Genomic DNA, 11,776 nt, shown 5'->3' on the forward strand with positions numbered 1-11,776 from the left:
GAGAGGAGTTTCAATGTAAACTCCCATAGACCGGATTTTCTAACAATTACTACGAAGCCATTTCAGTTAAGTTATCAAAACAAAAACTTGAGTGAATAACCTACTAAGCGTGAGAATTTCAAACAGTATTTCGCCTTCTTTCAAATTTTCTAAATTGCTCCATTCCTCCAGTCAAAGTCAATGGAATTGAAGAAAAATGTTTTCATAATTCGGATTGTGATTGAAAATCAACTGATCACCAGAATCAATAAAGTCTGCCGTTTAATGCATTCTACTAACTTTTCGGTGTCGACCAAGATATAATTTTTCAAAAGACGTGTCTGAGAAATCCCATTCATTCTCTCGGCATTAGGAACGCTACCACTAGGGGGCGATGAGATTACTTTCCCTCCCTATACACTGAAATTATACAATAATAAATTCACAGGATCTCATGTGGTCTCAATGATTTTGGGTTTTGCTAAGGCTAACTATTAGCATAAAACCCTGAATATTTAACTATAAAAACGTTCTCTCATAGCTCTCTTTAACTAATCATAAAAACACTTTGATGCAGTATTTTGAGTGGTTCCTCATGTGGCGAGTGTGTGTGTATGTGTGTGTGTGTGTGTGTGTGTGTGTGTGTGTGTACACATCACTTAATCTGCTGCGTGGAGTCTTTCATTTTCGGCTGGACCTTGATCTACAGCCCCGTTGTCTGTAGCTGGTCTGTTCCTCTGACAGTAAGGATTCCCTTTGATTCTGAGAAACATGACGACATCCACCACAAAGACCAGCGTGGACAGGAACCCAAACACCTAGAACATGAATACAATAGTTATATCACATTTAATAATGTATCACTTACTAACGCACCTACAATAGTTATATCACATTTAATAGTGTATCACTTACTAACTCACCTACAATAGTTATATCACATTTAATAATGTATCACTTACTAACGCACCTACAATAGTTATATCACATTTAATAGTGTATCACTTACTAACTCACCTACAATAGTTATATCACATTTAATAATGTATCACTTACTAACGCACCTACAATAGTTATATCACATTTAATAATGTATCACTTACTAACGCACCTACAATAGTTATATCACATTTAATAATGTATCACTTACTAACGCACCTACAATAGTTATATCACATTTAATAATGTATCACTTACTAACGCACCTACAATAGTTATATCACATTTAATAGTGTATCACTTACTAACTCACCTACAATAGTTATATCACATTTAATAGTGTATCACTTACTAACGCACCTACAATAGTTATATCACATTTAATAGTGTATCTGGATGAGGAGGGTAGTAGTGATTTACCCCAGCTCTCTGAACTGAGGGGGGTAGTAGTGATTTACCCCAGCTCTCTGAACTGAGGGGGGTAGTAGTGATTTACCCCAGCTCTCTGAACTGAGGGGGGTAGTAGTGATTTACCCCAGCTCTCTGAACTGAGGGGGGTAGTAGTGATTTACCCCAGCTCTCTGAACTGAGGAGGGTAGTAGTGATTTACCCCAGCTCTCTGAACTGAGGGGGGTAGTAGTGATTTACCCCAGCTCTCTGAACTGAGGAGGGTAGTAGTGATTTACCCCAGCTCTCTGAACTGAGGGGGGTAGTAGTGATTTACCCCAGCTCTCTGAACTGAGGGGGTAGTAGTGATTTACCCCAGCTCTCTGAACTGAGGGGGTAGTAGTGATTTACCCCAGCTCTCTGAACTGAGGGGGTAGTAGTGATTTACCCCAGCTCTCTGAACTGAGGGGGTAGTAGTGATTTACCCCAGCTCTCTGAACTGAGGGGGTAGTAGTGATTTACCCCAGCTCTCTGAACTGAGGGGGTAGTAGTGATTTACCCCAGCGGTGTACTCCAGGGTCGTTCCTCCGTTATCTGACACGAAGACGCTGGAGGCGACGAGGAAGAGGAGCAGGATCACGATGGTGTAGCTGAGATCCTGAACAGAACATACGTCAGATATACCACACTAGATCTAGCACACTAGACTAGATCTAGCACACTAGACTAGATCTAGCACACTAGACTAGGTCTACCACACTAGACTAGATCTAGCACACTAGACTAGGTCTACCACACTAGACTAGGTCTAGCACACTAGACTAGATCTAGCACACTAGACTAGGTCTACCACACTAGACTAGATCTACCACACTAGACTAGGTCTAGCACACTAGACTAGATCTAGCACACTAGACTAGGTCTACCACACTAGACTAGATCTAGCACACTAGACTAGATCTAGCACACTAGACTAGGTCTATCACACTAGGCTAGATCTAGCACACTAGACTAGATCTAGCACACTAGACTAGGTCTACCACACTAGACTAGGTCTACCACACTAGACTAGATCTAGCACACTAGACTAGGTCTAGCACACTAGACTAGATCTACCACACTAGACTAGGTCTATCACACTATGCTAGATCTAGCACACTAGACTAGATCTAGCACACTAGACTAGATCTAGCACACTAGACTAGGTCTAGCACACTAGACTAGATCTACCACACTAGACTAGATCTAGCCCACTAGACTAGATCTAGCACACTACACTAGATCTAGCACACTAGGCTAGATCTAGCACACTAGACTAGATCTACCACACTAGACTAGGTCTACCACACTAGACTAGATCTAGCACACTAGACTAGGTCTACCACACTAGACTAGATCTAGCACACTAGACTAGATCTAGCACACTAGACTAGATCTAGCACACTAGACTAGATCTATCACACTACACTAGATCTACCACACTAGACTAGATCTAGCACACTAGACTAGGTCTACCACACTAGACTAGGTCTACCACACTAGACTAGATCTATCACACTAGACTAGATCTAGCACACTAGACTAGGTCTAGCACACTAGGGTTGGACAAGTATAAAAACACATTTCCAGATATGATAAAACATTTTTAAAGCCTCTAACAACTTAATGAAGCAAGTAAAACTCACCACACACACACACACACACACACACACACACACACACACACAGAACTCACCACACACACACACACACACACACACACAGAACTCACCACCACACACACACACACACATACACACACACACACAACCCCAACACTACCCATTACACACACACACACACACACACACACACACACAACTCACCACAGCAGGCCAGCAGTGGACACCCACTCTGGAGTGCAGCTTGGTGGCGAGGAGGACGAGGAGGAGGAGGGTGAAGAGGAAGGCTGTGCAGCTGACGAACTCAAACAGGTAGAGCGCCGTGCAGCTCACACAGCTGGTCACCACCTCCTCCAGGACGAACGCTATGAACGACAGCAGCTGAGCACACACACACACACACACACACACACACACACACACACAAGCACAATGTAGTGAAAATCAGGGGATCTCCCAGCATTCAATGTCGTCCTCTGACTGAAACATGTGATGAGCTCATTAGTTAAGACATGTCAGCTGGTGGAGGGCAGGCGCTGTGCTGAGGCAGGGGGGCAGAAGGGTATTAAATGAGTCAGCTGGTGGAGGGCAGGCGCTGTGCTGAGGCAGGGGGGCAGAAGGGTATTAAAGACCCACTAATGTGAGCCAGCTACAGCCTGCAGGCTCGTGGGCCTCAGAGACCCAGTCTGGCGCTGCTAAGGCCGGATTCATAGTCGACGCAAACTACATAAGCGCAAGCAACGCAAGCTTCGCAAGATCTCGTTGCGTCCTTGCGTGTGTCATGACGAAATGTTTTCACTTGATGCAAGCAATAGTGCAATTCCTTACGTTTCCACAAAACAAAACACAGAACGCAAGCTCTCGGGTCATGTTGGAGCTTGCGTTCACAACGTAGCTTGCGTTGTTTACGTCGACTATGAATCAGGCCTAAACCTCACAACCACCGACCCAGGCCTCTAAACCACTGACCCAGGCCTCTAAACCACTGACCCAGGCCTCTAAACCACTGACCCAGGCCTCTAAACCACTGACCCAGGCCCTTAAACCACTGACCCAGGCCTCTAATCCACTGACCCAGGCCTCTAAACCACTGACCCAGGCCTCTAAACCACTGACCCAGTCACTATGAGCCTCTGGATCAGGTCACTATGAGCCTCTGGATCAGGTCACTATGAGCCTCTGGATCAGGTCACTATGAGCCTCTGGATCAGGTCACTATGAGCCTCTGGATCAGGTCACTATGAGCCTCTGGATCAGGTCACTTTGATCCTCTGGATCAGGTCACTATGAGCCTCTGGATCAGGTCACTATGAGCCTCTGGATCAGGTCACTATGAGCCTCTGGATCAGGTCACTATGAGCCTCTGGATCAGGTCACTATGAGCCTCTGGATCAGGTCACTATGAGCCTCTGGATCAGGTCACTATGAGCCTCTGGATCAGGTCACTATGAGCCTCTGGATCAGGTCACTATGAGCCTCTGGATCAGGTCACTATGAGCCTCTGGATCAGGTCACTATGAGCCTCTGGATCAGGTCACTATGAGCCTCTGGATCAGGTCACTATGAGCCTCATCTCTGGATCAGGTCACTATGAGCCTCTGGATCAGGTCACTATGAGCCTCTGGATCAGGTCACTATGAGCCTCTGGATCAGGTCACTATGAGCCTCTGGATCAGGTCACTATGAGCCTCTGGATCAGGTCACTATGAGCCTCATCTCTGGATCAGGTCACTATGAGCCTCTGGATCAGGGTCACTATGAGCCTCTGGATCAGGTCACTATGAGCCTCTGGATCAGGTCACTATGAGCCTCTGGATCAGGTCACTATGAGCCTCTGGATCAGGTCACTATGAGCCTCTGGATCAGGTCACTATGAGCCTCTGGATCAGGTCACTATGAGCATGTTGGAAAGAGTGACGTCTGAAGCACCATTAAAACACTGTGGTGGTTTTAACACTTTCTTTCCATGGTTTCCTTTATGTTGCAATGGAATGACACATGGGTGGGGTTTTGTAATAAAGCTTAATGAAAGAGAGTGTGTGTGTGTGTGTGTGTGTCAGGGGGGAGGGGGGTTAAGTGTGTGTGTACACCATTTTGTGTATTTGTGTTTTGGATGTGAATATAACTTCTGATGTTTGTCAATATCAACCAAGGTGTGACGTCTGACTGCTGGTCTATCAGAGTTCAGTTGATTATTATTATCATCTGCCACTGTGCTCCATCCGGGTCATTTAAGGTCAAGCTGACCCTGCTATTTGGGTTGGGGTTAGGTTTGGGTGTTGTGTCATTCTCCTGAATAGATGAAATTACAAATAAAAAACAGTAAATAATGATTGCAGTATCCACCCTCTTTGCTATAACACACCTAAATAAGCTGTTGTACAATCTTTCTTCAGAAGTCACATAATTATTTGAATGGAGTCCACCTGTGTGCAACCGAGGTATTTAACATGATTTCAGAATAAACACGCCTGTCCTTGGGTGATCAGCTGGTCAGCGCATTCCCAAACCAGACCATGAACACCAGGAACATTCCAAACAGGTCTGGGACAAGGTTATTGATAAGAACCAATCAGGTGAAGGATATGAAATGTCCAAGGCATTGAATATCCCCCGGAGCACAGTTAAAGGAGTAGTAAAGGGAAAATGCATGTTTAGCCCTGTTTTAAGGTTACTTATGATCATGTACAATGGTTCAGATCAGAAAGTTGACAAAACTAGCACTTTTGAGAAAGTCTGATAATTGCTCTACCACCGTTTAGGTCATACAATGGATGTGGGTGGGCACCTTGAAAAATCATTCAAAAAACATGTTAAACTCTCAATTTCAAAGACATGATTTTCCCTTTACTACTCCTTTAAGATCATAAAAAACATGGAGCAAGTAAGCAGGCGAGGCAGGTCCCAGTCAGAGAGGTCACTACTGACTAAGCTAAGAAGCCTGAAGCTGGTAGCTCTGAAGATGGCTGACCTGGGACAACAGCCAGACTCCTCAGAGAGGCAAGAACAAATCCCTTGTTGAAAACAACTCACATTAAATCCTTATTTTCTGTTTTTTATTTGTAATTAATTTAAATAAGTAAAGGTAAATAAGTCAATACTTTGCTTATCAGTGTACAGTGACAAAAGGTCCAAGGGCATTCTACATCTCATCCTCACCAATGTTCCAAATATAAATGCACTCGCAAACTTCAGCAGTCAGGTTCTGTTGCGCACGCACGCACGCACACACACACGCACACACACACACACGTTTGTGATGATGTGAGGGATAAGGCAGAAGGGTTTAAAAATAATCCCCTTAATAGAATTCAGCATCTGGCTGCTAATTTCATTAGAAGGGTGCTGCTAGGTGATACTACTAACCCCTGACTGGTTAGTTTGTGAAAGGAGTCAAACCCCTGACTGGTTAGTTTGTGAAAGGAGTCAAACCCCTGACTGGTTAGTTTGTGAAAGGAGTCAAACCCCTGACTGGTTAGTTTGTGAAAGGAGTCAAACCCCTGACTGGTTAGTTTGTGAAAGGAGTCAAACCCCTGACCCTGGTTAGTTTGTGAAAGGAGTCAAACCCCTGACCCTGGTTAGTTTGTGAAAGGAGTCAAACCCCTGACCCTGGTTAGTTTGTGAAAGGAGTCAAACCCCTGACTGGTTAGTTTGTGAAAGGAGTCAAACCCCTGACTGGTTAGTTTGTGAAAGGAGTCAAACCCCTGACTCTGGTTAGTTTGTGAAAGGAGTCAAACCCCTGACTGGTTAGTTTGTGAAAGGAGTCAAACCCCTGACTGGTTAGTTTGTGAAAGGAGTCAAACCCCTGACTCTGGTTAGTTTGTGAAAGGAGTCAAACCCCTGACTCTGGTTAGTTTGTGAAAGGAGTCAAACCCCTGACTGGTTAGTTTGTGAAAGGAGTCAAACCCCTGACTGGTTAGTTTGTGAAAGGAGTCAAACCCCTGACTGGTTAGTTTGTGAAAGGAGTCAAACCCCTGACTGGTTAGTTTGTGAAAGGAGTCAAACCCCTGACTGGTTAGTTTGTGAAAGGAGTCAAACCCCTGACTCTGGTTAGTTTGTGAAAGGAGTCAAACCCCTGACTGGTTAGTTTGTGAAAGGAGTCAAACCCCTGACTCTGGTTAGTTTGTGAAAGGAGTCAAACCCCTGACTGGTTAGTTTGTGAAAGGAGTCAAACCCCTGACTCTGGTTAGTTTGTGAAAGGAGTCAAACCCCTGACTGGTTAGTTTGTGAAAGGAGTCAAACCCCTGACTGGTTAGTTTGTGAAAGGAGTCAATCCCCTGACTGGTTAGTTTGTGAAAGGAGTCAAACCCCTGACTGGTTAGTTTGTGAAAGGAGTCAAACCCCTGACTGGTTAGTTTGTGAAAGGAGTCAATCCCCTGACTGGTTAGTTTGTGAAAGGAGTCAAACCCCTGACTGGTTAGTTTGTGAAAGGAGTCAAACCCCTGACTGGTTAGTTTGTGAAAGGAGTCAAACCCCTGACTGGTTAGTTTGTGAAAGGAGTCAAACCCCTGACTGGTTAGTTTGTGAAAGGAGTCAAACCCCTGACTCTGGTTAGTTTGTGAAAGGAGTCAAACCCCTGACTGGTTAGTTTGTGAAAGGAGTCAAACCCCTGACTGGTTAGTTTGTGAAAGGAGTCAAACCCCTGACTCTGGTTAGTTTGTGAAAGGAGTCAAACCCCTGACTCTGGTTAGTTTGTGAAAGGAGTCAAACCCCTGACTGGTTAGTTTGTGAAAGGAGTCAAACCCCTGACTGGTTAGTTTGTGAAAGGAGTCAAACCCCTGACTGGTTAGTTTGTGAAAGGAGTCAAACCCCTGACTGGTTAGTTTGTGAAAGGAGTCAAACCCCTGACTGGTTAGTTTGTGAAAGGAGTCAAACCCCTGACTCTGGTTAGTTTGTGAAAGGAGTCAAACCCCTGACTGGTTAGTTTGTGAAAGGAGTCAATCCCCTGACTCTGGTTAGTTTGTGAAAGGAGTCAAACCCCTGACTGGTTAGTTTGTGAAAGGAGTCAAACCCCTGACTCTGGTTAGTTTGTGAAAGGAGTCAAACCCCTGACTGGTTAGTTTGTGAAAGGAGTCAAACCCCTGACTGGTTAGTTTGTGAAAGGAGTCAAACCCCTGACTGGTTAGTTTGTGAAAGGAGTCAAACCCCTGACTCTGGTTAGTTTGTGAAAGGAGTCAAACCCCTGACTGGTTAGTTTGTGAAAGGAGTCAAACCCCTGACTGGTTAGTTTGTGAAAGGAGTCAAACCCCTGACTGGTTAGTTTGTGAAAGGAGTCAAACCCCTGACTGGTTAGTTTGTGAAAGGAGTCAATCCCCTGACTGGTTAGTTTGTGAAAGGAGTCAAACCCCTGACTGGTTAGTTTGTGAAAGGAGTCAAACCCCTGACTGGTTAGTTTGTGAAAGGAGTCAAACCCCTGACTGGTTAGTTTGTGAAAGGAGTCAATCCCCTGACTGGTTAGTTTGTGAAAGGAGTCAAACCCCTGACTGGTTAGTTTGTGAAAGGAGTCAAACCCCTGACTGGTTAGTTTGTGAAAGGAGTCAAACCCCTGACTGGTTAGTTTGTGAAAGGAGTCAAACCCCTGACTGGTTAGTTTGTGAAAGGAGTCAAACCCCTGACTCTGGTTAGTTTGTGAAAGGAGTCAAACCCCTGACTGGTTAGTTTGTGAAAGGAGTCAAACCCCTGACTGGTTAGTTTGTGAAAGGAGTCAAACCACTGACTGGTTAGTTTGTGAAAGGAGTCAAACCCCTGACTGGTTAGTTTGTGAAAGGAGTCAAACCCCTGACTGGTTAGTTTGTGAAAGGAGTCAATCCCCTGACTGGTTAGTTTGTGAAAGGAGTCAAACCCCTGACTGGTTAGTTTGTGAAAGGAGTCAAACCCCTGACTGGTTAGTTTGTGAAAGGAGTCAGTGATCTGACCACAAAAGAGCCATTAACAAGACAGACCTCCATCCATCTGTGTCTGACACCTAAAACAAGCGGCTACGTGCACATCTCTGCTACCCCCCCCCCCCCCCTCGTAGGCTACGTGCACATCTCTGCTACCCCCCCCCCCCCGTAGGCTACGTGCACATCTCTGCTACCCCCCCCCCCCCGTAGGCTACGTGCACATCTCTGCTACCCCCCCCCCCCCGTAGGCTACGTGCACATCTCTGCTACCCCCCCCCCCCCGTAGGCTACGTGCACATCTCTGCTACCCCCCCCCCCCCCCTCGTAGGCTACGTGCACATCTCTGCTACCCCCCCCCCCCCCGTAGGCTACGTGCACATCTCTGCTACCCCCCCCCCCCCCCCCCGTAGGCTACGTGCACATCTCTGCTACCCCCCCCCCCCCGTAGGCTACGTGCACATCTCTGCTACCCCCCCCCCCCCCCCCCCCCGTAGGCTACGTGCACATCTCTGCTACCCCCCCCCCCGTAGGCTACGTGCACATCTCTGCTACCCCCCCCCCCCGTAGGCTACGTGCACATCTCTGCTACCCCCCCCCCCCCCCGTAGGCTACGTGCACATCTCTGCTACCCCCCCCCCCCCGTAGGCTACGTGCACATCTCTGCTACCCCCCCCCCCCCTCGTAGGCTACGTGCACATCTCTGCTACCCCCCCCCCCCCTCGTAGGCTACGTGCAGATCACACGTGGGCTCATCTTTCCTGGGTATGATGTCGTCCTTCCAAGCGATCATGTGAAACCCATTCTGAGGAAAGACCAGGGTGCCGAGCAGGACGACACTTTCAGTTCCCTGTTCCACAGCTGCGCCGACCCATGTACATTACATTACATTACAGTCCTTTAGCTGACACTTTTATCCAAAGAGACTACTAGCTACTACTCTTAGTAAGAGCATAATCTAGTGCTGAAGGCAAAGTGCAAGAATAGCAATCTAAAATAATACAATATAAAATACATTGGAGTGGACAGACAGGCTGCTGTGATGATGCAGTGGACATGGAGATGAGGATACTGCTGTACCATGTAGGCCTGTTTCCTGAGAGGATACTGCTGTACCATGTAGGCCTGTTTCCTGAGAGGATACTGCTGTACCATGTAGGCCTGTTTCCTGAGACCGTTTTGTAACAACACTCGCGCCAAAAGGCAGTAATGACTCTGTGTGTCAGAGGCACACCCCTCAGAGAGCTGAGACTGATGACAGACCAGCGTTCAGTAAACATGATGTCCCACACCGATGACGCAGGCGCCACTTGCTGTCCCTGAAGCAGTGGAACCCGTGTGTAAAAAGTTAATTGAACTTTCCTCTGCTGGTAGTTGTGTGATCGGAGGGGCGGATCTGCTTCCCCAAGCGCTCCTATCCCATAATATCCACACCCGGCTACTGGAGAGCAGAGAAGCAGTAAGAGCTGCCGTGGCAACAGAAAGACAATGCTGACACAAGTGGAACTTTACACTGTGGGAACTTTGAAGCCAGCTCTTACGACATACCTTTTTAATCTCGCTTTTATCATGTAGTTTTACCTACAGCATGTTATAATTAAATCTTCTCAATTTTATTTTTTTCATTCTTTTTTTTGTTCTGATTCTCTGAACCTTTGAACAGTAGAAGGGCCCCAGAGTAATGCTACTGAGACACAAAGTATAGTTTATATTGTGTACAAAACAATGTGTATTGACAATGGGAAAATGAAGTGTGTTTGACACCCGTATGAACGAACAGAGACCCTTTTAACAGCCTATTTTCACCAGTGGTGACCAACAATGACCCCAACCCAGTTGATCCACATCATTCTGGTATAATCCCCAGTGACCCCTGTTGACCCCTCCCACGTCCTGGGCACCCCCATCTCCCGGGACCTCAAGTGGGGGCTGGACATCAGCTCCCTCCCCAAACAAGCACAGCAGATGATATTTGGGTTTACAAGTCCTCATCAGGGAAGGGGGCTCCTAACCAGGCTTTATAGACCAAACCAGCCAACTGAATGGTCTAGTGTAACCGTGTGGAACCAAGGTAGCTGGTGAAACTCACTCCTCAAAGGAGCGCTGACAGTCCCTCCAAGAGGGACGACCCTGGTAGCGTGTCTGCCTCACAAGCAGGAGTTTGTGGGTTCAAATCCCGCCCTGAACGTGCCCTTAACAGGGGTTACACTAGACTCACGTTACACTACCTACAGTACCGGACCTACTTTCTTGTGTCACATGCATCCACGAAACTGATAAAACAATGGAATAGCCTACTTACCACTTCAGCTACTTTAATGACAAACCTAGGTTTGCACAGATGATCATTCGGCACAACGAACCATTCCTTGGGTTTGTGTTCTGGGGTGGTGGTCTGATTATAGACCTGGTCTTGAGGGGCCATGCTGGCTCTGGAAGGGACCCCAACACAATCACACACAATCACACAGGCACAAAGAAAGAAAGACCCTAACCCTAACCCATCCCAACACAATCACACAGGCACAAAGAAAGAAAGAAAGTGAAAGTAGTTGCAAGTTGACGTTTTCAAACTCTGCTTAATGTGAAATAAACAGGATGAATGCTACAGCAGCCCTCAACAGAACATCCAGGCAGATCGGTCTCTAAACGCTCAGATCAGACAATATGACAATAACATAGAGTTTGTAATTAAGGAAACGATAAACCAAAACAACCTCCACACTTATTCTCCTACGTAACGTGAGGCCTGACGATGGAAAACCTCAAGGAGGGTTTTAAACTAGTTTGGAAAAAACAAACAAACTCACGTCTACTCCTTGGTTGAAAAAACAGACTTTAAAGAAGCCGTGGGCTAGAGGAAACTATATTCTTATCTTTCCACGGTTTTCCACGCTGTCTTTGTTGGATCCTGAACTTCCGCGTGTT

General features: G+C 46.4%; 1 protein-coding gene across 1 annotated transcript; it reads right to left on the minus strand.

The window, feature by feature from the left end:
• Positions 1-630: 630 nt before the first annotated feature.
• Positions 631-11,776, minus strand: cmtm6 (CKLF-like MARVEL transmembrane domain containing 6). Its single transcript, XM_084442126.1, has 5 exons — positions 11,659-11,776; positions 11,151-11,280; positions 3,171-3,347; positions 1,865-1,963; positions 631-797 (listed from the first exon to the last, which is right to left on the minus strand). Exons 2-5 carry the CDS (start codon positions 11,271-11,273, stop codon positions 639-641), a joined length of 558 nt encoding a protein of 185 aa, XP_084298252.1. The 5' UTR covers positions 11,274-11,280; positions 11,659-11,776; the 3' UTR covers positions 631-638.

The sequence above is a fragment of the Borostomias antarcticus genome (assembly GCF_949987555.1).
Source record: "Borostomias antarcticus genome assembly, chromosome: 8".
In the NCBI taxonomy this organism is placed as follows: Eukaryota; Metazoa; Chordata; class Actinopteri; order Stomiiformes; family Stomiidae; genus Borostomias; species Borostomias antarcticus.